This window comes from Myripristis murdjan, chromosome 16 (genome assembly GCF_902150065.1).
Source record: "Myripristis murdjan chromosome 16, fMyrMur1.1, whole genome shotgun sequence".
Lineage (NCBI taxonomy): Eukaryota > Metazoa > Chordata > Actinopteri > Holocentriformes > Holocentridae > Myripristis > Myripristis murdjan.
Genome location: NC_043995.1, coordinates 12,542,860 through 12,570,000, shown reverse-complemented (window position 1 = coordinate 12,570,000; position 27,141 = coordinate 12,542,860). Strand labels below are relative to the sequence as shown.

The 27,141-nt window shown below is 43.1% G+C and overlaps 1 protein-coding gene across 3 annotated transcripts in view; it reads left to right on the top strand.

Annotated features, from left to right (window-relative positions):
* Positions 1–27,141, top strand: part of vps13b (vacuolar protein sorting 13 homolog B) — a 379,425-nt gene that overhangs the window by 299,165 nt on the left and 53,119 nt on the right. For all 3 annotated transcript variants that reach the window (XM_030071613.1, XM_030071615.1, XM_030071614.1), the window contains 8 exons: positions 1,234–1,436; positions 3,532–3,751; positions 6,136–6,320; positions 15,572–15,768; positions 17,664–17,845; positions 18,975–19,195; positions 19,375–19,506; positions 25,455–25,616. In XM_030071613.1, coding sequence (XP_029927473.1) covers positions 1,234–1,436; positions 3,532–3,751; positions 6,136–6,320; positions 15,572–15,768; positions 17,664–17,845; positions 18,975–19,195; positions 19,375–19,506; positions 25,455–25,616 — 1,502 coding nt within the window. The remainder of the gene's footprint in view (positions 1–1,233; positions 1,437–3,531; positions 3,752–6,135; positions 6,321–15,571; positions 15,769–17,663; positions 17,846–18,974; positions 19,196–19,374; positions 19,507–25,454; positions 25,617–27,141) is intronic.

Genomic DNA, 27,141 nt, shown 5'->3' with positions numbered 1-27,141 from the left:
CGTTAAGCTGTGGTTCAAGCTGATTTCAGTTCTACTAGAATAAATACTTTTCTGACTCTTTCAGCTCATTCTGTCTATGGCCCTGACTGCCTCTGGATCCTGTTAGGACACTTCCACTGTCACTGTCATGCTTATTTCATCTGTTAGACTTTTTTGGTGCTCAGGCCATCCAGAGGTACAAATTCAGTTTGAAGAGAGTATCAGTGATATAGGAGAACCCATATAAAGGGAGGGAGTGATGAAGGACGGAGACAAAGATGGAAACTGAGAGAGGGAGAGAACTAGCAGCTGAGAAGCACTTTATCTTGTGATTTATGAAGTGCTTATCAGCGTAATTTGTGACTGTAGTGTTACTGTGACCCTAGAGCAACTCTGTCACAGGGAGACACACAGGAGTCAGCAGGGGAATAGGGCCAAAGGAGAGATCTCTTTTTATTTAGTGGTGTTTGTCTGACACTAGCCTCATATCTCACCATCAGAAAGGATCTTGGCTTCCCTTGCCATTTCTGGTGTTACAATATGATATGTTTTTTGTTTTGTTTTGTTTTTTTACTTTCTCAACCTGGGATCCATGTTTGTGGAAAAAATATGACATGCTAGTGCCCAATATTATTGAAAACCTCCTCAAATGCTACCAGTCCTCATGACATTTTGGGGACCTATCAAAACTGGACATTTAGGTTGGCAATTCATTGGTTGATAAATACTGAAGAAAAGGAAAGTGTAGGTTCATGCATAAAGGTTCTCAGACTCCAACCATTTCTCCTATTAAACATTGGATGATCATCCTATTTCAGAGGCCAGTTATGTGATTGATGTGTTTGTATGCAGTGCTTCCTTTAGGTCTCTGAGCCAGACTGTGTTAGTTGAGTTCAAAACACAGAGGGTAGCATTTGCGTGGCTGGATTTGGAGGTTTAACTGATGATGTGTTTCAGTTTGTTGTGTGTCAGTTGCTCTTGTATCTATGAGTCATGTTTTGAACTTTTAAATTTGACTTCAAAACAGCATTTTGTAAGTCTTACTTTACCACAACACTTTTAAAATCAAACATTAGTATTTATCCCATTTTCTTAATTGAAGGTATTGTACTTCCCTCTTTGATCCTATCTTGGCTTTATTCATTATAAGCCACACTCTCTGTAATATATCATTAACCTTTCCTTATTTTTTCCCTATCTAGTCCGAACCTATGCTGGACACATCACTGACCACTCCCTCTTCTTTCCACCTAGATGCTGTCCAGGCTGCCTCTGTGCTATTGGAGTTGCAGGATGTGTTGGTGAGAACTGGACTGAAGGACCGGAGCCGTCTGCTGCTGGGACCTTTCTCCTGCAGTGCCGCCCTAGAGGCCCGGTGGTGTCGGCACAGTGGCAGCCCTGGTCCTGAGCCCGGCCCCCCTAAACTACTGTTGGACCTTAAAGGAGGCTTGCTGCAGGTTTGAATACCATTTATATAAATAAACATATGGTCCTCAGAGTGGATGATCATCAGATTGTTTTGTCCAAGCCAAAATTTGTTGAACTTCTGTGCAATCAGGATTTTGGAATTGAAGCCCCACTTTCAAAAGCTGATTTGTGTAATATGGTACACAAGGGAGAGGGCATCTTATTCTCAGAGATCAAAGAGTGCATCTGTCCTAATGGAAACCTAATTCTCCACTCACAAAATGCAGGATCCCTCATAGTTGAAGACTAATACTTAGGTGACCCTTCTAAGAGAAGAAGTCTCTTGTCTCTTTCCACGTGGAGGTCAGATTGTCACAGTAAGACCAGCAGCAGTCCCTGTGTTTAGCATGTTGCTCAAGGACACTTGCACACAGGGACTTTGAGCCGTGGTCCACCAGCTAAAGAACACTCTATAACCACTGTGCCTCCCTGCCACCCCCTTAAAACCTCAGCCTCAGCTTCACTGCCTGCAGTCTTCAATTTAGTTTTCAGTCTTAATGTTTACACTAATCATGAGCTGACACCCACAACCACAGCCCATCTCACACTCAGCACTGCACTTAAATCTGATGTCCTTCTTCAATTCTGCCATGGTTTCAGCACTCTTGAGCTGATGTGATGACAGTATAAATTGCATGTTGTAATTTCTATGTAGCTTTGAGTCACCTCTGCTGGTTAAGTGATGGAATATTGTCATGCTATTTTTAGCCAGGTTGTATCTTTTATGTGCCTTTTTCCTGAGAGATGTTACATAATACACACACGGAAAAGTCCCCTTTTTGATGTGACTGTAACTGAATGATTACTGCCAGTTCAATATTCCACATTACTTCAGGGGGAATCCCCCTCTCCCTACCCCAATTTCAGTGGTTCCCATAATGCTTTTATTGCGTGCCCATTAACAGAAACATCACTTGCAACTCAACACTTAATACGTAATCATACATTTCCCTCTGCAAATATTGGTGTTTGTGGTGTTTTAATCAAGTCCTGTAATAAAACCACCAGAATTCCTTCCGATTCCTTCTCTCTCTCACTCTCTTTCCAAAAACCTGAAAAAATCCCCAAATGTTCCTGTTTTGAGAGTTTAGTCATAATCCACCCTTGCGAGCTAGTGAGTGGTGGGCAAATAGGCAGGCAGCTCCATGTGTGAAGTGCTTTTGACTCAGAGATTCCTGGTCCTCAGTCCAAACCCCAGGCAGGCCTGCTTTGATGGAGCAAGGGAAGGGGAATACCGCGGGTAAGTAAGGAGGATGTTAGGTTGTGTTGGTTAATGTTAGTAAGGATGTTAAGACATGATGACGAGGGTAACCCTGACTGCCTTTCTTCCTGTTTTGGAGTAGAAATTTTAACTGATTTGTTCCCTTCCTTTTTATACATTTGCACCTGTTTCATTATCTGGCATTGTTGAATTTCCTTATCAGCATTTGTATTCTTTCACTATTTCTGTCTCATTTTCTTCTTCCTTGTCTTTTTTCTTCCTGTGTTCAAACTGTAAGGAAAAGCTGTGGCAGCAATCAGTGTTTGCAAAAAATATATAGCAGGTGATTGGATCAACCATCTGTCTGTTATTAGCTAACTTATCCAACCAGACAAACAGAACACATGATGTGGTATGACAGCTCCGAAACTAAACACACAGCAGCTACGGTGATGGTTAAAGGTAGTAAGCATATCGGTTAGGATTTCACTAGCTTGTTAGTATGTCAACTAACAAGCTAGCTACAGTATACAGTTTTACCATTTTTGTAAATCTCTGTTGTTGTCATGTCATTTCTGTTTTTTCAATTTGATGCACGGTTGCTTCTCACTGTCATCATCACCTAAACCATGCCTGTAGATCCTCAAAGGGCACTGATTGTTCTAACAGTTGGTGGCTTCTGGTGACATTGATTGGAGTATGCCCAGATGATTTTGCCAGTCAAAGGAAAATAATCACACAACATCAGCTAGCTGTGCAATGTTACTATTCACCTTGCTTTCTCTTGATTTCTCTCTACCTTTCCCTATTTGTTTTTTCATTACACCCATTTCTTTCCCCCATGTGCCTTTCTGTCTCTCCCCTATTTCCTTGTATATCCTCAGGTCTTTTGGGGCCAGGAGCATTTGAATTGTCTCAAGTTGGTTGAGGAGCACCTACAGGCCTACCTGCATTTCCAGAAAGGGGACTCAGCTGATATCTGTTCTAATAAGGGCAAGCCCAACCACACTCAGGCACCTCCCTGCCCATGTTCCCCCTCTCCCAGGACAGAACACAGCTCCGATGACCTGCGCACAGGCCTTTTCCAGTACATCCAGGATTCAGGTGAATGTATTTACATAGTGGTTTAGAGTAGAAGAGTAGGTCCACAGTTAGTATAACCTCTGCTTAAATCTGGCTAAATCCCATTTAAGTGATATATTTGGTTTGAGGTATATTTTTGTTTCTGAAACCGCCCATCTCTGTAGATGTTGAGGGGTAGTCCAACTCCAGAGATTGATTGCCATTGACAATTGGCGTATCCACTGGCAGTCAATAATTTCAAAGGCAAGATTAAGTAGTATTATTCAGGACACGGAATCAAATATTACCTGGATATGCTTTTCATATATCCATTTGGTTCACAGATGCATTAGTCACATTATTTTTGACTTTGTATTCAAAAACGTGGTACCAGTGCTTACCACAGTAAAGCTGTGGTAAGCACTGGTCCCTGAATCTACAGGGCGTTCACTATCTGCGGGTGACCATTCATAAACTCCTATGACTTTTCTAAACTGGAAAAAAAGAAAATCTTTTGCCAGAATGAGATGTCACTTTAAGATACACATCGGCTTAAATCAAAGTCAGATGAAAGCACTGTGTGCGAAGGAGTTTCATCGGACATGGCTGCCTGGTTCTACTCTGAGTAACACGCTGTTTATTCCCCCTCCCTGTGCTTTGTGTGTGCTGTCCTCTATGCACACACACACACACACACACACACACACACTTCAGCGTTATACACAGAGGATCAAACTTCTCTCTGGCTCTAGACCAGCCGTCCACTCTGTCAGCTGTGGTTTAGTCTTTGTTTGTTGCACCGTTCTGCTTGTCTTTGATGCATTTAATACGCTGGCTGGAGCAGGAGAACGTACAGTAGTGAACTAGAACAGAGAGGACAATCTGTCGGCAACATGTTGTCAACAGCCGGGACAAACCAGGTCCCGGATAACATGGAAGAACAGTGAGTGCCCCCCACTGCCCACCCCTCCCGGGGCCAGAAGCAAAGAGGCATGGATTCGATGGACAGAGGAAGAAATGAAAGACGGATGGAGCAAGGAATAAATGCAGGGAAGGAAAGGTGGTGAGAGGGAAGAGAGGATCAGATGGAAGTCTGGAGAGTGAGGGAAGTATGGATAGAAGGATAAAAGGAGAGTGGAAAACTGGAGGGAAGGCTAGAGGGACAGAGAGAGGGAGGGAGCGAGATGGACAGTAGGTGGAGCCCCTGGAGAGTTCTCTCTCTCTCTCTGTTTCTGAAAGAGCCAGTTCAAACTAACATGAATGAAAGCAAAACCTCATGAAAGCAACTTCTTTTTTTCCTTCTATCCACCCGCTTCACAAAACAAAAGCTACAACAACTGTTACAACAATTCTCCATCCACCTTCAAGTGGGCAGCTCACCGCTTCACATAAAATAAAAATAAGCTGCATACAGATTGTACCGACCCCTTGGAATAGTTTTTCTGGAACAAGAGTCTCAGTGTTTGTACCCCCAGGGGCCAAGCAAAGCAGCCGTTCTTTGCTTGACTGTTTTTTTCAAATAAACATTTTTCCAAAGGACCTGAATCCCAAACAGCAGCCACGACTTAAGTCAAACACCACTCAGAAGTTTAGATCCAGTGTTTTACGTCTTCTCCAGTTTTTGCAGGTGCTCGGTATGGTTCAATCAATGACTGTTTACTCAATAGCAAAATGTTTATTCAGTCGCTTTGTTTATATAGGGCTTCTCCTGCATATAAACATTCTGAAAGCGTGGAAACATCTACAGTGCTCTTTTTAGGAGTTATTGTTTTGCAAGGTTCAGATTCCATAGTAGAAATAAGTCTCATCGCACTAAAGACTGGGACAGCATGCAAGTCAAAGACAGTTCTCCTGCCACAACAGGTAAATTACATCCCGCTGAAGACTGTTATTCAATATCATACATACCACATTAGAACACACTGGAATTTTCATCACATTTGATTCAAACTGCGTTTCTTCCCAGCATGTGAAAATGTTCCAGAAGGCCAATATAATTCAATATAGTAAAATCAGCTAAGCCTTCTAGATAGGAAAAGTGTGTGTAGCAATAGGAATTCATAGTATTGGGAGTAAGTGTTGCACTGACTATACACTGTTGCTTCCAGTTCCTTCTCTGCTCTGCAGTGTCATATTCTTTCTCTTCCTTTCTTTGTTCAGTTCATCTGTCTTTCTTCTTTTTATTTTGATCTTTTTCTTTTTCCTTTCCCTCTCTTTCTCCCTCTTTATTTCATCCTCAACTTTCAACACTTTGTCTTTTCTTTGGCTTATCCTCTTAGTTTACTTATTTAACCTAATTTTTCTTGATTGTGCTTCTACTTGATTGTGTTTTCCTTTTCTTATTTCTTTCTTTCCTGCACGATAAATTATGTTGTTGCTCTATAAATAAGTAAATTATGATGCACTGTATTGTTCTTTACGTCTAGCCTCTCAGAGACTGCCGGGGCCTTATGAGGTCGTGTTCTACAGTGAGACAGAGGACAGCCCAGGGGTGATGATGTGGAGGTATCCCGAACCGCGGGTACTCACCTTCGTCAGGATAACCCCCGTCCCCTTCAACACCACAGAGGATCCCGAGATAAGCACGGCTGACCTGGGAGATGTCCTGCAGGTAGGAATGGAAACATACAAACACACCAACATAAAACAAATGGTGAAGCAGACAGCATTCTAAATGCTTAAAATCATATCTTCAGTGTCAAAATCTTGGATTATGCAGATGTTTTAGTTTTAGTTTTAGTGGTGTCTTCTTGTTTTTATGATGACTTTTAGTCATCATGCCTCCTCCGTAGCTCTGTCCGTCACATCTTGCCTTTTAGTATTACTTCATTGATTCATTGCCCCTTCCCCCTCTTGAATGGTGATCACAGTTCTCTAACTCATCTTATTAGGACCCCAAAGTCCTGTCACTATCCCAGTTAAATTCCAGTTATTGATTTTTTTCCCCAAATAGTCATATCAGGCAACAGATGTTACTGGCTTCCACATAATTAACACGCTCAGCAAGCACACAAACATGCCCAATTGTCACTCCCATCAAAAGTAGGTAATAAAAACTTTCACAGCACATAGGAGATAGTGTCTGTTAAGAAATGTCCTCATTCGAGTGTTGTACTTGCCCTACAACTGGCCATTTTTTATTTTACTTCATAAAATGATAATATGTGCTACTACTGCACATATAGCTGGTAAAGACAGATGGATTTGCATGATACTCTTGAATTTAGAGGATTCATGGTGCAAGAAATCAGTTGAATTGTCCAGTGTCCATCCAGGTGCTCTTACCTCTGTTTCCATCCCTCTATTTTAACATTATTCAGATAAATTCTCTAAAATCATACATGTGTGCAACATAGTGTGAATATATATCTTAAGAGGTCATTGTGTAATCTGATTCATGATCTGTTAAGTCAACACTGCTATTGTAGATGAAGATATTGCATCATTTGCTTCAGGATATAAAGTAGTCTTGGAATCCTACTACCAGCAGGAAGGTGATGGAGAGGTGAGATGAGTAGAAAAGCTACACATGCCTCTCCCCACTCCCTGCCAAACATCACCTGCAATGATAGAGAAGTAAACTGCCTTTAAAGCTGGGCTATACGCCATCAGGATATCCCACGGAGCCTTCTGAAATCAGCATCATGAGAACTCCCATAGCCTACTTTTTACTGAATGACAGAGACCCCCACTGTCTTTCAAAACATGTAATACACGATAGGACAGCTGTGGAAGTCATCATCCATGCTCTGGTGTGAACAGCCAGGTGTCTCTAACCCCAAATGAGGTTAAATTTTGGCAGGCTGCAGCAGCTACCGAGTCTACAGGGCCTCAGCAGGTGACAGAACATCCCACTTCTCCTCCTGTCACTCCTCTTCCACCTTTCCATCCCCCTACCTCCCTCTCCACCTTATCTCCCTCAAAGCTAACCCAGCTTGTCTTTTTCTCTCCTTCAGTTTCCCTCCTCATTTGTTCCTTCTTCCATGAAGCAGAAATGTGGCATGAAAATGTCTTAAAAGTCATTATTACAGGTGTTATTTATTTCACCATGAAATGCCAGATTCCTTTTTGCTTCATGCCCATTCTCAGATTGATACAATAGGATTAGTAGTACAATATGCAAAAAAAAAATTCCTGTTGGAGCTGCTTTACTAAAATACAATGTGACATCATATTCCTTGCACGCTTTTGTTCTCCTTCCTTCCCAAGTCTCCAGCAGAAGTTCCTCATCTCCCTGTAATCTCTCTCCATCCCACAGCTGCTCTCCTGGACTCCCTCAGTCGTTTCACCTGAGGCCCTTCTCTTCTGTCTGTCCACGCCAGGAATATTTCATGGTAGCAAGGTGCTGCAGATGTCTGGCATCGCTCTGGTGCCTCACAGCTGTAAAGCCCATAATGAACAAAACAACGAAGCCTCCAGCTGATTGGCTGGTGTTACAATACAGAACAGAAGGAGGGGGGCTGGGATAGACAGAGGAGGAGGGAGGGGAGTGGAAATAGCAGCGATAGACAGCTTGGAAGGAGTGGGAAGAGATGGACGTGGACGTGGTGTGGGTCGCGGGTGAGGTGTGGGGTGTGGGGTTCCTTGAGGGAGGGAGCTAGATGGACACAAAGGGAGGTGGTGGTCTTCAGAGGTGCTCACAGGAGCATCTGTTTGTAAAGTGATATGTGTGAAAATACATTTTCTGTAGTCCAGGAGAGACAGAGGTGATTTTTCACCTGTTGATGAAACAAAGCCCTGATGAGACCACATGTCATGTGTGACAGGAGATACAGGGAGCAAGACATATTCCAGCACAACACCTCACACATATACACACACATACACACACACACACACACACACACACACACACACACACACACACACACACACACAAACGAGAATACAAATATGAACACTGAAAAAAAATCTGTACAGATATTTCACTTAACACGTAAATAGCGGGGTATCATACATCAGTTAGGAGATTGATGGATGCCTGCCCTGGATTTCTGCGTTCATGCATGTATGTGCATTCAAATGGATGCCTATGTCTACAGTTGTGTGTGTAACTCAGGGAGATGTGGGTCTAGTGGATGATGAACATGTGGTTTCCACATCTTCCTCTCTTCTGTTGTCTGGCATGGTCATGTCTCCTTTGACAAGTCTGTTAAAAGAAATCAGGTGATGAGCCTTCCACAGGGGAGGTGGTGAAAGGACAAGACTCCCCAGCGGCCATCTATTACTGAAACCACTCCATGTGGGGATGAGACAAGATGGGATGAGATACCATTTTTGTGGGGGAAAGTGAAAGAAGCCAAGGATATACAGTACATAGGAAGCATCATTATTAACAGCTAGGAAAATTGTCTGAGGAGTCCTGAAATATTAGTTACCACCTGTTAAAAAGAAAAATATGACTTGCATTTACAGAAACCATTGTGCAAGCCACAACTGATCCATAGGTCAGGAGTCAATCTCCTAATTCTGTTGCACGTGGTGCTGATATGTTCAAGTAGATGCCAGGCCCTGCAGCAGACTCATTTATAATAGGAAACAGTCAACACGTATAGAAATTGGCATTTTTAGCAAGGTACTGTCAGTAACATTCATGAAAAATATAAATTAGAAAATGTATATATTAACTTGTATAAGTCGTATGTTGAAAGCTGCTCCGATGCGCTTTGTCAGCTGAATACAGTATCAAGTATCGCGGGCTGTTTTGAAAAAAGTGATTGTGGGGGCAAATACAAGACACTGGATCCATTTCACTTATGTGTTACACAGCCCTGGCTTACCTCATATTTTCATCCAAACACTTGCAAAGCAGTGGTGCTGCTGGGTTCGTGGGGGTTATTTGAACCGGGCCCCTTGATCGTTAGCCAAGCTCATTGTGTCCCAGATTTAATTGACTTCAGCTTCTGACACACAGTGATACATATATGTTCTTTTCATCTTATTTTCTTTTGTTTTATACAAAACCTCAAAAGGTCTCAATTAATTCATTTTATATTTGATTTCTCCAAGGGCCAGAGAGAAAGCCAGTTACAGGGAACGGAAATGCAGCCATAAAAACTGAAAAACAGTAATGGCTTAGTTTTTGCTCCAAAGGAATTTCATTTACTTCACATCTAGATGACAGAAAGAGAGAGTGGGGAATAGAAAGAAGGCGGTCATAATTTCTCAGGGCTCTAAAATTACCATGTGGTCACACATAGATGGAGACCGATAAAGAGATTTTGACAAATGAAAAGTGAGAGGAAGAGTTGAAGAAAAACAGTAAAGAGAAAGGGAGATAGTACTGAACTGTCTTGCCACTCTGCCCTATAATGTAGACAGAGATGTTGTTTTGTTGTTGCTTTTAGGGTGTCTCCTTTCTAGCAGGTGGAAGGAGAGAGGGAGTGCAGGTGAACGAAATATAACAGAATCCTCCCTGCCTTTCTTTCCTCCTTCATTCTACCCCCTTAATCTCCTCTGCTGCTTCTCTTTCTCCTCTCTCCCCTCTTCTACAAACCACCAACCCCCCGCCACCCCCAGAATAGATGAAGAGGGAGTGGGGGGGGTTACTGCTCTGAGCCAGGCTGCTAGCTTGTCCCCAGAGCAGATCATATTAACATTTTATAAAATCAAGATTTCCTGCATTTAAATAGTTGTGGTTTCACGACTGGTTCCAGTATCTCAGAGGGGGAATTCAAACCACCTTCCATTACTCAAAGACGAATTGTTACCCGCGCTGTTTTTACATACAGTAGGAGGTAAGGGTGGGGAAGGTTAGAGTAATTGGGAGTGGGGGACAGTTGAAGAAGGACAGAGGCCTGGCTTAGCATTCAGGGGCTCCCACCTGCACAGGGCCCTTAGTGATGTCGGGATAGCTGGAGGAAGGAAGGTGACTCATTCTCACCTTCTCACCGCTGTGCGGTCTTCTGAATCATAAGCAGGTGTCCTCACTGCTCTTTTTCCATCCCTCTCATTCTTCCTCCCTCACCCTTCTTCCCCTCTCCTCGTTGCCCCTCTCTGTGGAGTTGTGAAGCCTGAGAGACAGGGAGTAAACACAGGAGCAATGATTCAGCCTGACCCCAGCTCAGGGGAGAAGGAGGAGGAGATATATTGGAGCAGAGAGCAAGAACTTGAGTTCAGCCGCAGCATACAATAAAACAAATGTAACACACGCTGTTCCCATGCACACACATTTACCATACACCCATGCAAGCTATTTTTAATATACAAATGTATAAATTTGATCACCTACTCACTCATTCAATCAGCTGCCCAAATTAGTCTTGACTGTTTCAAACCAACATCAGACCCTCTGCCCCCCTGCTGGGGTTTTCGTGCAAGGCACTGTGTGACGCCCTCTTATGCACCAGCGGGGTTCTGCCCTGCCACCATGGCTCTCCTGGCCTGTGATATTATAAAAGCTGTGGCCTGAGATGAACTAGCAGTCATAAACGCTGCTGCAGCTGTTGTTTCTGTCGTTGTTATTATGAGCAACATGGGTCCACTTTTTTTTTTTTTTTTTTTTTGCGCCTCATTTCTTCAGCCTCCCTCAGCTTCACATTCTTGCCACACCCCATTTTATTGATACATACTAATTCTATTTCTCATTAGGCAAAATATGTGACCCTCTGTTTGGAGTTAAAATCTGAGGGGAGTCAGGAGGGACTTTCAATTCAGAAAGAAACAGAGGGAACCATAAAGAGAGAAAGTATGGTTTAGCCAAGATAACTATTATTTTAGTAGGACAGCACTCAAGCAGACCTGCATTAGTCACAGCAAATGCACTGTAAAAATAAAAGACTGTCCATGTGGTTAATTTGATCTGGAGAAGTTTTTACACCTCATCCACCAAAACTCCAGTCCCTTTTTAAAAGTTTTGCATTACAGAGGGAAAACAAAAAAAAAAAAAAAAGGCTGAGTGCAAAGATCTCAGCCCCGGCTTATTCCTGATTTTCCACACTGATTAATGTTAACGTATATTGGCCCACCTGAGACACCATAGCAAGAGTCATTTTCAGAACAATTTTCATTACATCTCCTGAGTAAACATTTGCTCAGTCCGACGTCAATTCAATTTGTCTGCTGGCTGATAAGAAGTAGCTAGCAGTGGAATTTTCAGTCATACAGGCATTAGAGAAATAACAGAGGACCTAGCAGTGATGTGGATATTGTTAATAAAAGTAATGGCAGACAAGGCTGTGGCTGTCAGTGACTGCAGCCTCAGAGTGAGCTAGGGGAGTCTTCAGTTGCAGGGGCATATCTGAACTTCAGCAGTGATCAGACCTGGGTCGATTATGAAAATTGAAATCATTTCATTTACCTTGCGTATATGTTTTAGTCTGCCTGAGGCATAAAAGAGGTAGAATTTACCCATTTTGGACAATGTGAAAAGTAATGTGGCAAAGAGTGTATACAGAGTAGTAGTTTTACTGTGGTTTGGCAGTGATGGAGGTGGGTGACAGGGAAGGAAATCAGATCTGTATATACACAATGCTGCCAGCAGTCCTGGTTATAAATATATTTGTAAATAGTTTTGAATATTTAAACTACTTGAAGAGTCCTTGACTTAACTTTCCAGGCATTTGAACCTCCTCCAAAATGGAACCATAACTTGAAAATTAAGATAAACCTTCAGCTGCTATTTTGCCGCAGGGTTTAGTTGCCAGGCCTACTTTGAATGCCGCCTGAGGAAAGCACAGATTGGACCCATCCAGCCAGCGGCATGTCAGCTATTCAGGGTTACATGTTGTTTATCAGATAAGGTACACACACAATCAGGCAGCGGAAACTGACACTGTCCAGACTATAGCATGCACGCACATATAGCACAGACACAAACACACACACACTCACACACAAAAAAACTCATGGGTACACATTTTCTCTCAAGTACCACTGCAAAGACTCATTTGACATACACACAGGTGCCTTTTCCTCTCACTACTCAGTGGCAGACGTCCAACTCATCATAGCTGAAATCTTTTTTCTCTTTCCGCCATCATTTCATGTCATCTTTTATAACCCCCCCCACTGCCCCATCTCCTTTCTTACACACACATGCACACACACTTACTTCCCACCAATGCTAGCGGGGTCAGTCGAAAGGAACATGACGCAAATGCCAGCCGTGTAAATGTATTCCACTGTACCATATATGTACCATACACATTCATTGCTGTATGCCGTCATCTGTATAGAATATCACAGGTGAAATAAAAACACCACGGGTGTTTTAGTAATGTAATTTTGGTAATTCTCTGTGGATTGTCAGTGAGTTTCTGCTCCGGTGGCTCGGTGTTGGGATTGCGGGTGCACAACTCTGTCAGGTACAATTAAGGGAAGCTGGTTCCAGGAAAACCTGTGTGGCATTTCGGATATGATGTAAGCTGAGGTTACCTCATCCACTGCTTTCTAAGTAGAAAAAGAGTATAGGCACTCTCACAGACACACACACACACACATAAAAACACACCTACACACAACCTCTTTTTGCACTCAGCTTTCACTACTCATACATATTGCCACTGCAATCCTTTTTGACATTTACATGAGTTTGATTATTGTCCAGAAAGCCTTGTAACCTCTGTGGATGGTCTGTTTATCCTGATCGGGCACTGTACTGATGTGCACTCTCTCTCTCTCTCTCTCTCTCTCTCTCTCTCTCTCTCTCTCTCTCACACACACACACACACACACACACACACACACACACAAACTCATGAACTTGTGTCCAACATCCTGGCAGTCTTTAGGTGTTGCGAGAGCACCCTGCCACTACTGATCAGTCAGTAGCTGTGTTCTGCAGGTGGTCGCGGGAACCTGAGAACCAAGTTTAGTTCACACAGGATGACCAGACACATTTATGCAAATTTACACAAAATGTGAGATGAATGTTAGAAGCCCTACCAGTCATCATATAATGTGAGAACAACACTCACACTGCCTAATCATTATTCAGTGTGAAAAATGGCTGCAGGACTTTAGTGCTAATAGACGTTTTGTAGTGTAAAGTTCCCTAGTGTTAACTTATGCTGTGGTCATGCTTGTTGTTATGGAGATGAGTTGTCTTCTGGCTGCGCTGGTGGTCTGCGGTGGGTTTGTTGTCGAGTTTTCCGACTAGACGAGAAATTAAAGATCGGTTTGTCTGAAATGAGTAAAAGTCAAGGTTGCAAAAAATGCAGACACCATAAAAACTCACTCAGTCATTTCTTTTGGAAGGGAGGGATTCCCCACGTCTAGAAAGACCCGCTAAGGTATCAAAGCACTTGATGATTAGCAGACCACGGCAGTTGTTTAATAGTTGATGAGTAACTGAGGGAATACATCAGACTTAAGTAGTACCTGTTGTGCAATTACAAAGCCTTGCTGTAATCCAGCAGCTGATGAGTAATAAGGCTTACAGTGAGGGGGAGTACAATAGTTTAACGGCTATCTGTTCCTTCGGTGTAGAGCCTGAAGTTGAAGTGATGAGCAACTGTAGGATGCAATTTTATGATATCCTCTAGTGTCCAGTTGATGAGTAAGGTAAGTGGGGGATATGATAGCTTCCAGTAAAATGTTCTGATTTATTGGAGAAAAGCCCTCAGCTTAAGTGAAAAGGGATCCTTTGCAAGTGAACACCATCTTTTGTATAACAACAAAGCGATGCATGTTGAAATCCTTTGGCATTTTGCTCATTCAGTATTCAGGCTAAACAGTAGCTTCCAGTAAAAGGCTTTGCTCTGGGACACTGACGAAAGCTTTTGCCCGAAATGTTGATGAATAAAACAGAAATAGGAGCAGTTTGAGTGTGCATATGTTTAACTGTGGGATACCGAAAATCAATTTGTATATTTTCACAGGAAGAGCATTGTTGCATATTGAATGATTAGAGGGCAGAACCTAACAATTTTTGAGTAAGTATTTCAGTGCAAGTTTATTTCAATAGATGGAAATCTTGGTAGTGGCATGGAACAACCCAAAGGGATGCATAGGACCACATGTCCCTTACTTTGAGTAAAGTCTAATTTAGGCACCAAAAAATATATGTGTGCATTTAGGTCTGAGTCTGAGAACAACACTTTCTCTCACAGTGGATTCACTTGTGTGTTTGAAGCGTTCATTATGTTGCAAAAACACTTTCTCACAAAGCCTCACAGGAGATATGGCACTGCTCCTAAGTATAAAGGGAATGCAACAGGCTGAGTCGAAAAATATCCCTTTTACAGTGACAACCAGGGCATCTGGTCGAGTCGTCAGCAGGATAAAAGAGGAGAGCTCACACAACACGAGTTAACAGGACTTAACAGTGAAGTGGGAGACACTGAAGGCTTTTTTCACCAAGCTCTCTGGGAACACTAGCCAGGCCAAAGAGAGAGAGAGAGAGCTAGCTGTGATCATTACTGTATTTATTTAATGGTTGTCAGCAAATAGTAGCTGGCTGTATAATAGGTAGGAAGGACTGAAGGGTAAAATATTGGTGATACTGTTGTCCGCCCTTACTAAGACTACAGGGTTGAGGTGTCTGTCTTCTCATGCATCAGCCATCATTCCTTGTATGTTTGCATAGCAATTAAGAAACACAAGAAAAAACAAAATAACTTTGCATTAGTGTTATGATATTAGAAAGCCATTTTGTTCTGTTAAACTTTTGTGTGATATTTCTCTGCTGAAGGAGAAATCAGCTACATAGCAGCATCCTTGAAGGCATTTGGGGTTTTCCTCAAGGACACTTAAGCAAGGTGGAATCTTGATGACACCGGTCTGACCCTGGGCTCAAGGATAATAATCGTTATGTGATCCAGCTGCCCTAAATGGAAATGGAAAAGGAATGCAGACCCAAAAAATATATATATACTGTTTTGGGGTAAATGTTGAGTTTTTTTGCTGTTTCTTCCCCTCCAGGTTCCATGCAGCCTAGAGTACTGGGATGAGCTCCAGCAGGCCTTTGTTCCCTACCGGGAGTTCAGCCTGTCAGAGAGCAGTGCCTGCCAGCTGCAGCTGCCCAGCCTCAGTCTCACCAACCAGCAGAAGGAGCTGGTGGCCTCAGATCTTTGGAGGATCGTACTCAATAATAACGGAGAGGGAGGAGATGAGCAGAGGTGAGAGGGAGGCATCTGAGTGTGTGTCTGTGTGTGTCTGGTATCATCCTGAATAGAGCAGAAGAGAACAGAAATCAAAAACTGGGACAAAACACAATTTCCATATTTTATCAAGGACATCATCTTTGTGCATACAGGTCCACGTATGTGTCAGTGCATATATTTTCACCACATTACTTGGGTTTGCCTACGTGCTGTTTTGTGTATGCATGTGTTCTTGTGTACCCGGGTGTGCGCGTGCATACACCTGGATACTGTATGTGTGTGCAGACCTACAGTATGTGTGTCATCCAGTGTGAAGGAAAGCAGAGAGAGAGCGCACCCAGGCTGCGGAGCACAAAGAGCTAGCACTGTATCCCTCGCCCCACATCTGGTGTGCAGGAGAAGGGAGCGGGCTTGGAAGGCGTTCAGATCGGCCTAATGAGATTTCCCAGCACACCAAGTGCCTGTCAGGGCCCATCCGGATTCCTTCCTGCTTACCTTGAGTGTATCTAATCGGGGGGAAGCTCACGGGAAGCAAGGAGCGTAAAGCCCCCTTTGGGTTGGCTCATACGTTCCTAGGCCTGGCCTGGCCTGGGTTGGGCTGTTGAGTTGGGATGGGCTGGGTTGGACTGGGTCTGCCAAGCACTGTAACACCTCAAAGAGTGTTTTTACTCCCCTGCACAGGCTATCACTGCCCCCTCCCTTTATCTCTTTCATGTCTCTCACTCACCATTCCCCTTGCTTCTCACTTGTTCTATGCTTATTTTATCTTTCTCTTTGCCTTTCTCATTCTCTCTTTCTCATTGTCACTTGCTCTCTCTCTCTCTCCCCTTCTCACTTCCTCTCGGGGTTTAGGGAACTTTTAGTGGAAGAGAACTGCCAAGCCCACATTCTGTGTGGCTTAGAGAGCTCCAGAGGAGCAGAATGGGAGGAATAAGAAAACATGTAAGAGAAGAAATTAAAAAAAAAACCTACAGTACCAGATCCAGTGTAAAGCAAAATATACATCTGCGTTTCATTATAATCATACTCCAAACACTACATTTCCTTTATGTTTAAATTATTTGTCCTTTTTGATCAAAATTGATTCCCCTTTCCTTACTCGCTCGTTTCATCTGCCTTACTTCAGTTTCCAACAGAAAAATAACTTGGCTGCCCTGCCAACTGGAAGTAATGAAAATTGTCAACATATGATGCTTATCTTTTTAAGGAGCGCTCTGCTGCACCAGCGTTTTTCGGGTCTTGAGCGTTTCCTCCTGGAGTTTTTATGGTGGATCATGGTAGCAGCAAATTACAGAGCAAATGGTCATTCACTTCAATTACCTTCCATTCACCATCATCAACCATGACATGCAATTAATGTCCATGGAGAGGGTCTCCTGGAAACCACAGCAGTAACAGCCTACCTAGACTCAGTCCTGGATGGTGAGGAGGCCCTCTGTACATTGTTGTCTCTTTTCATTCCATTTTCCTGTTAAAAATTGTAGCATTTGTTTAACTATATATTTCTGACAAGGAATTCCCACACACTGGACAAAAGACAAAAGCATTCAGCCACAAATATGAATCAGACTATTTTAATTATTGAGTGGAATCTTTGTGGCTGTTGTTCCATGGCTCTGCCTATACCCTTGATATTAGAAAACAACCAAAGGGTGATAGAAAATCAATGACTGTTTGCTTGTTTTACCCTCAAGACTGTCAGAAGCTGAATTGCTTTGGTCTGTTACTCATCTTTTACTCCAGTATGTTTGCCATCTGAAATAATGTCTGTTTAATGTTTTACCAGCATCACAGGGTGCGCCAGTTCTTATCCAAGTTTTTTTTTTTTTTTTGCACTTTTATCATTCACAGCAAAAAGCACAACCTCTTCATCTGTTAATATTTATCTGCTGGATGTTCTCTTCACACAGTTCGGACAGTGAGTCTGGTTCCCAGCTACCCTGCGATCAGCTGGTGTCTCCCACAGCGTTGGCAGCCTGCACTCGTGTGGACTCCTGCTTCGCTCCCTGGTTCGTTCCCTCACTGGGCATCTCCCTGCAACTGGCACAGATGGAGGTTCACCTCTGCCACCACCTAGAACAACTGGGCACAGGTAGGACGCAGAATACACAGTCATACTGTTCTGGAAAGAATTCAGTCGAGTAGACTTGAGAGCCTAGCTTGTGACCAGAGAGTCACTGGTTTCAATCCTGTGAAAACCTGGGTAGCGAAAGTGAAGGAGTAATTCTCTCCCCTTCTTAATCTACTACTGAGATGCCTCTGAGCAAGACACAAGGAAAATTATATAAACATATATATACACACACACACGCACACACACACACACACACACACACACACACGGGTGTGTAAATTTGAAAACACTGGTTCGACACTGTAGTGTGGACAGGGTAAACAGTCTTCTACAACTGAGTGCTGCAGCCAGCTGTAGAAGATTGTGGTCATACAGGGAAGCTACAAGGCTATATCTGTGAATGTGAAGCAGGGCATAGCTGGAAAAAAGCAAGTGTGTTCAGGCAAATATTCCGGCATAAATACATTCATTCATTCATTTTCCATGCCACCTACCCTAATTAGGGTCGCAGGGTGCTGGAGCCTATCCCAGCTCTCTTTGGGCAGAGGGCAGGGAAACACCCTGGACACCATTCCATCACAGGGCAGACACTTTCACACACACATTTGTATCTAGGGGCAATTTAGTATCTCCAGTTCACCTGATGCACATGTCTTTGGAGTGTGAGAAGAAACCAGAGCTCCAGATGGAAACCCATACAGACACAGGGAAAACATGCAAATTCCACACAGAAAGGACACTGGCTGGCCAGCCAGGAGTCAAATCCAGGACCTTCTTGCTGTGAGGCGACAAGATGAATCTCTGCAATTAGAACCTCAGCACTATTAAAAGGCTCAACAGTATCACTCCTCTCCACATCTATTCTCTCTCAGAACTGGACTTACCCCACCTTGAATCTACATTGTTATTTCTGTTCATTCAGTTATTTCTGTCCTTGCTACTGGTCTCAACAATTTTGCTTTTGGGACGCCCTGCCTATCTATCTTGAAACAGACTATAGGCTTAGTTGAACCTCTCCAAAAATGTGCAGCAAATACTTGTAAACCTTTTTAACATGATATCAAGTTTTATCCCAGTCATATTTAGATCAGATGTCTCTAGCAATCTAGACTCCATTAAACAGAAATACCGTCTCTCTCTCCTCCAGTTCCATCTCGGCGTCTTCGTCCCTTCGTGCCAGACAGGAAGTTACCTCAGGAGCAGGAGTTCTTGGTGATTGGGGCTCGGGAACCTCGGGTCTTCCTGCGTCAGTGGAGCAGTGGAGTGCGTCTCTGCCAGGAGTTCAGCTTTTCCACCCAGCTGGACTGCAGGCTGCTGGAATACCGTAACCTAACGCACCTTCAGCTTCTGCAGCCTTTCATGCTACAAGTGAGTTTATTGCTCTGTATGCTGTTTATATAGCTATAAACACTGATATATTAATCATAATATTTTATTCAGTGGTATTTAATAAGTAGATACATTGATCATGAAATGGGAGTATGTTCCTTCAGTATAAATTACATCAGCCTTAATGTCAATGACCTGTCGTATCCTGTGTGTCTCAGGGCCAGGCTGCAGCCACCTGCTACCCCCAGAGCACCATGCTGGATGGAAATGTGTTTGTGGACCCAGTGTTCCTCAATATCAGTCAGTATACCATCCATACCCTGGACACTGCCTTGCAAAGCTGGCAACAGGTGAGTGTGTGTGCAACACAAGTACACTTTGACAGTTTGTGACCTGACACATATATTGACAGTTTTGCATTCAGAGATTTGATATACCAGATGAGACAATTACTTATTTTGGTATAATGATGAATTATGAATCTGAATAGAGCATTCTGGTCAAACTCTTTTAGTATGTGTAACCAATGTGTCTCTTAAATGGGCCTGAGTTGTGGTGCTTAGTCACATACAGGATAAAATTTTGTTAAGATACAGTTGTATTTTTCAATCTCTCCACTTTCTAAAGTTAGGAGTAGGAAAGCTGATTGTGTCAAAGAAAGCATGCAAAGACAACATCCAGGCAACTTTTCCCTGTCTTGTGGAGAGGCATAGGTGGAAACAGTGCCAGTGGGGTTTGATTTGCATGGATGGGGCATTGACAAGTAGTCTGAGTGAACACATTAACCTTTTTGGGTTATAACTTTTAAAGAAGGATATTTTGGTATATTGAAGATGTATGCAATGAAAAGATGGTATTGGCACTCCCTGAAATGTCATAAAAATGTATAGTATTTTTAGCAGAAAAAGAACAGAGAAAGGTGAGCCCTTTTAATATGCCTTTTATATGTAGGGAAAATTCTGAGTTCACCATGTAGCCTGTGTGACGCTCACAAAATAGTCAACATATTTATCAGTATAATTCAACATGTCTTATTTAGGGATGTGATAATACTCTCAAAAACCAACACTACAACACCCAGGAAAATATTACAAACTACACACACTGACATTCCTCTGTAATATTTATGAACAGAATTGGGAGTTCACATAGGAATCTGATCGCCAGTCAGCATTGCATGACATCAGACTATAATAGACACATTGATTTGATCCCTTTGCATTTCTTCAGTGTAACACTAGGCATTTGAGGTGATATAAGTCACAGGGTGAGTTCAAACATTTAATAAGGTCATTGCCATGTTGTTTGATTGCCTTCATTTTACCCTTGGATATGGCTAATATATTAGGGGCAAGGAGTACACTATGTAATGTTTCACATTTCCAGGTTTGGGTTTAATCGAGCTCATTGTTAGCTAGTGCCTCCAACATCCAGTTTCTGGGCTTTAGATTTTCAGTTAATGCCCCTACGCTTTGGCCAGTTAAAACGGTCATCTTTGAAGATTTATGGGCATTTAAAAAACGTGCCGAAAGGCAATCTTTGTCCCTAGTGGAGAATCAGCTAAACAAACACACAACAACTTGGAGAGATTCCACTAGCATGTACAGTATTTGGTTCTGGGTCAATAGAAATATAAAGTGCAGAATGGATCTGCCTTTCCACTTCAATGTAAACTCCCACTCAGAGGCTGAAGTCTGTCCGTTCTTGGGATTCTAGCTCTACAGCCCCCGTCATCTTTCAGTTCTCAGCTCTCACCACTGCCTCTGGTAGCCAGGATGTTTGTGTGTGAAGTGATGCCCATGAAAACATGGTAAAACTTGAGTGGTGACACCTGCCAAGACCTCATCTAGCCCTAGTCCCCCACCCACTGGTCTGCTACGCACACACACACACACACACACACACGCTCACACACCCTGGCTTCCCTGGCTTGGTGTGCCCTATCATGGCTCTGCTCAGCTCAGCTGTGGCTGTGCTGACTCATATACTGGCCTCTGGAGATTTGGGGTACTCTTATGATTTTACATGCACGCACACAGACACTCTGCCAGGTGAGAGAAATAATAGCCTGTGTTTTTCTAGGAACAGCTGTGGTGTTTTACCTGCGGAAAATAAAATTAAACGAGCTGTATAGAAAATCTACTAGGAATTACGAAATGATTGTACTGGCTAGTGCTTTAATACCTTTGTTTTCACTCAGTGGCATCATTGACTCATCAAAAGCTCTTAATAGACCGTGTTTGATGATGGGTCATATTTGACCCTTGGCTTCATCATTGCATCATTCAGCACAATATAGCCAGTGAATGTTCCCTATTTCTGCTGGTTAAATTAGCCATAAATAAGACTTTAGAGCGTTGGTGGTGCTGTATTGAAAGGTCACATTCCAACTTTACTGGAGTGTTTTGGACACATCAGTATCCATGGCAGGTTTTACCCAGCATGTCAAGCATGACCAGTTAGGTTGGTCGCAAGCTGTTAAGCCAGGACTTTTGTGATACTGATTGGGTGATATGCTTGGCTTTATGTATGCCACTGATTGCCCACTGGCAAGAGGCTCAAAGCAGAGGCATACAATACACACATATGTAGACTCACTATACAGCTAAAGAATGCAGTTCTCTACTCATACAAAAATGGCTATAAACACAGACATAGTCACACTCACCAACACTGACCCTGTTGGCTGCATTAACATATTCATCAGTATGGACTTGATTCATTAAGAGACAGGGTTGCTGCTGAATTGTCAAGGTTTGGTCTAAACAGCAGCAGCCTTATAACCAGTATAGGACCTTTTAACTACCTCCAGCCGTCACCACTCTGCACAACAGCAGGGGAAAAGCATGGCGTAATTACAAGGCGATTGAGCTGCATGTGGGTACGATCACTCTGGAGTGAGGGGTAGAGAGCAAGGTCAAGTACAAAAAGCTGATCCATTAGGAAGTGCTGTTGTTAAACATTTGGCCCACTTCAGAGGAAGTTGTGAACACAACACCCACGGAATATTCCAGCGCTCTGTTTTCCCTTTTGAGTTTCTCACTGAAAGTAAATCATGGACATGGGAACTTTGCATGGGTGCGATTACACACGCGCTGTCTATGATGGTGTGATGCACTGTGGAGGTTAATGTGAAGGCGTGCTCATATGAAATGTATGTTTGATCTGATTTCATCTAAGGCCTTTACTCTCCGTATCCACATATTGTGCATACATGCAAGGACACACATGTGTACACACCACTTGTGCTACATCTTTGGGGCAACCAGAAAAACAAATCCAGTTGATCCTGATTGAAAACGTAATCAGGAGCAGTTGGAAATGTTAACAAGCTCTGTCCTTCCGCAACAGAAGGATGTGTCGTAACGTGTAATTGTTGCAGTGATTTTCATGTTTCCTGGTGTCAAGGCTGGCAGGCAGGCCTGTTGTGATGTGGTGTACAGGGTCGGCATTGAACCGTGGAGAAGATTCCTCAACTACCACACAAATTAAATCCCCAGAACCCAGACATGGTCATACCACACCACCACAACCAGAATGGCTGGAACAGTTCCAGACACATCACATTAGATAGATATAAAGGACACTTGCTGGTGTACAGTGGTAATTTACATTGTATACAATTACTGTAAATTATAAGGTAGAGTATTTGTCATGGTAACACCTCAGCACTGAGTCTTACCAACCGTGCCAACTGTTATTTTGATGAAACATCAGCAAAAACCTCTGTAGCAGTCATGACAAGTATACTAACCAAATAACAATTAAATAATGTCATCTTTAATGTATTGTCTATCCATTCTGATACTGTGCCCATCTTTAGGCTAGGTAACCTACTTCCTTTTCCCAGACATCCGCCACTGTGATGTTGCTTTACAGCGCTACACTTAAATTAAGTCTTGACATCCAATACTGAGTCGAGGTAGATGCAGTAAGATACTAGTCAAATTTAGCCTCAATTTTGCTGTCCCATACTTGGAAATGCCTCATCATACTTTTTTCTTAAAAGCTTTCTCAACTCATCCAGATGAGGTGAATGCATATGGAATGGCAAATTACAGATTTTTTTTTTTTTTTTTAGCCCTTATCCTGCACTCGACAGCCCCAAATGGCCCTAACCTCATTCCCCCACCACTCTAACCTCAGGCCCCATGCCTCCATTTTCAATCCTCAGTCCCCAGCCCCAGCCTCAATCTTTGTTCCCCCCATCCCCTAACCCCAGGGAAGTGGCTTTAGTGGAAAGCCACACAAAAGCCCAGTAGTATTTACACACTCCGCTTTCTCACAGAACACTCACAGGCCGTTACATGTGCAATTGAGACAACAGGAATTTCCTCCTGTTTCTTGTTTTTTTCCCCCTTTCCTACCATGTTTGAATGAGTCTCTGCTTTCCTCCGCACCCGGAAAGACAGTGATAGAGATATCATGTTCCAGGTTGTAGCAGATGTGTGGTATAGTATAGGTGTTTCTAGGTCCGGTTATTGTTTCATTACGTCCCTTTTACAAGTTTGTCTGTAGCATCCATTTCTCTTTCTCCTCCATGTCTGGCTTCATGTACACTTCTCTTGAGTGGGTGTTATTACTTATTGTCTGTATTCAAGACATTTTACTGTACCTTGCCATTTATATGTGCCACTCTGCCTTATAGATCTAGGCTATACTAAAGTAATACAATCTGGGTGGATTAGTGAAATGGATTCTTTGATTCCTGGTAGGGCTGTGTCTGAAGGAAGCTGTCATCTTGTGCTTTTTAACAAGGAGGTTGTGTTGACTGTCTAAATATCTTTGTCTTAATATTTGCCCACATGAAACCCCCAATAGGCAGAGAGTGATTAGGATTATTGGAGGAAGCTTTTTTGATGTCTGTATCATGTTGCCAAATGAATCAGAGCTGAAAGACGATATCATCAAAGAGAGGGCTTAGCAATGGCATCTTAAAGATGGCAGCAGGAAGTTTGTAAATCGCAGTGTCACATTTGAATAGGAGCACAGATAGTGTTCTGCTATAAAACTGGAAATGGGTTTGAACCCACAGTCGCAGCTGTCCAATCTATATGTCTCGCTCTCCTTCCTTCTTTCCTTCTCTCTTCTCTCTCTTTCTCTCTATCTCGCGTTCTCATTTATCTTCAAGAGTTCTTTTAATGGTGTAAACTTTCCCATCCGTTTTCAATAGCATCAACAACCCCAGGACCTGGAACGTGCTTGGCAGTCAAACTCTGAGCTTTTACTGCCAGCCTCTTTTAACCATCAGCCCTATTCCCCTCCCGCTATTTAAAAGTATACGGCAGGCCAGGGTCCCTTTTTGTTGGGATAGTTGAGCAGTTACTGAGAAGCTGTCGGAACCACAGTCATGTGCGTCTAGAGACGGGCAGGAGTGCACAGGCGAAATCCCAAGAGCCTTTGGAAAAAGCTCAAGTGATAAACGCACACTTGCATCAACACACATTGTCTAATTCACATTTCTGTACTGAAACTGTGTACTTGACTTTCTGAACATGGGAGAATGGACACACTCCCTTTGCCCCATGAAAACTGTTTTCAAAAGCAGGCCAGTGAACTCGTCTCTCTTGCATGCAAGGTGACGTATGAGTGGACAGCATCCCTATTCGACTCGCATGACTTGAGTTTTCTGTGAAGCTTTCTCACTGACCCATTGCTGTAGGTGGGCCAAGCTTCACCATATTGTTTTCTCCTTACAAACCGCAATATATTGATGACTCCTACCAAGAGGAATGCCTACTTAGTGGCCCAAGCTGTTTCAAGAGCTGAGAAAATTTTACAAAAAAAAAAAAAAAAAAAAACGTACGCTCACACTAACATAACTGCCGTTTTTAAAATGAGCTGACATTGCCAAGCCCGTTTATCAGAGAAGGCGAGGAAAAGAGATGTGACTTTATTCAGAGCTGATGTGAAAAAGTCCAGGGTCTGCTTAGGAGAGAGGCCTCTTCAAGGATTTGTTCAGGACCAGGGGGTAGATTTGGCCCCGCTGCCCGGTCCAAGCTGCTCCAGCCTGAATGGCTGTCAGGCCATGATATGATTCACTCCCCTGTTGAGGTTGTGTTGCTCCCAGGGATGATGTCACTCATCTGCCCCCTCCCTCCAGCTGACAGCTACCCGCAAAGAACTGCAGTTATTGCAGATTGAGCTCACCAAAATCAGCACATGCATGTGTGCATACACATACGGTAGACGTATACTCTATATACATATACACCTGGAAGTACTCGCTTGCGCTGTAATTGACATTTTCTCCATCCATCCTTATGTACCCCTCTCGTCCCCCTCCCCCTCCTTTCAGAATGGGAACTCAGAGGCTGAGGAGCTGGTCTACAGCCACTATGTGATCTGCAACGACACCCATGAGACGCTTCGCTTCGGCCAGGTGGACACAGATGAAAACGTGTTGCTGGCCAGCCTGCACAGCCACCAGTACAGCTGGAGATCTCACAAGTCCCCTCAGGTAGCACACACACACACACACACCTAGGTGCACACACACATAGCACAAAGGTTGGGAGATGACTGATGGCCCCCAGACCTGTGGTTTTTTTTAGAACTGGAAAAGATACAACAACATTATAAGCTTACACACGTATTTGCATCAAGACCTTAAGACACTACATACACACAAACAAACAGTAGTAGAGCATTAGCACACACATGCATACAACATAATACACGTTTTACATACACACACGTACATACACAAATGCAGTGCCTACAAACACACACACTACACAGAGGTGTATATGAACATAGCCTACACGCCAAAAATACACCGCCATCAACGTGTGGCAACTATCTGTGTTTTTCTGACAACGCTGCCTGACAGTGCCCTGACAGCATTGTTGAAGATGATTGATTATATTTAACCCTTTGTGGTTTTAAGGTTGAGCGGTGGGTGTGCTGGTGATATGCAGTGTGTGTGTGAGCATGTGTGTGTGTTTGGTGAGCACATGTTTCGGGACCCCCATGTGTTCTACAAGTGTGAGAAAGTGGAGCTTGAGAAAAGACATGGCCATAATTGCTCGCAGTAAGTCAGTAAGTCAAGTTGTATTAATCATCTACCACGGTTAATCTGTGCTCTTACCTCACTCTCGGACACACACACTCACATACACACACACACACTCACAGAGCCGCAATCTGGCATATCGGAGCAGCGAATACCACATCTCACTTTACCAGTGAATCAAAATGGCCTCTATGTTTGATGTGATGTTTTTGGAAGAAAAATTGTCCGAACAGGCCAGATGTCATCATCAATGAAGAATGTGATTCCAAGATGGTTTTGTCATGTGTTATTCCGTCACATATTTGTGGTATATGAAATATGTGTTCTCAAGATGAACATGATTTGTGACACTAAATAAATAAGAAATAGTATGACTTTGCCAAAAAAAAGACTAAGCATTTAAAACTTATTGAGCTGGGTGATAAAATGTCTGCCATTGTGTCAGCCTCATAGCTAATTGTAGCAAATACGCCTAATTACATTTGAGGGTTATGAAAATACTGAAACCGATAAGAGAAGGGGTTGTATTTCTGTAATGTTAACTCGGTCCTGCGAGTGTGTTTTTGTAGCTCCTATGAATCAGTATCCAGGCCGGCTTTTAAGTGGTCCTGCTGTTTGACTTAAGTCCCATAGTGCCTTTGGGTATCTAAAACAACTCTAGTCATCATGAGCCATCATTGTACAGGCCTCCTCACTTCTCTTAGGAACCTCCCCACATCACCTACTCACCCCACCTTCAATTCCACCACCTCCCCCCTTAGCCCTGGACCTCTCACCTAGTGTCCCATCATCTGCCCTCATCACCCATCCTGTTTCTTCTCTGCAAACCTCCCTTTCTCCTGCCTGCATGGCCTCATTTCCTCCTACATCCTGCTAACATTTCACAGCTTCAGAACTCTCTCATATTCAGTTCTCATTTGTCCTCACTCCCCTACTCATGCCACTCCTTTGTGCCCCATTGTTGTCTCTT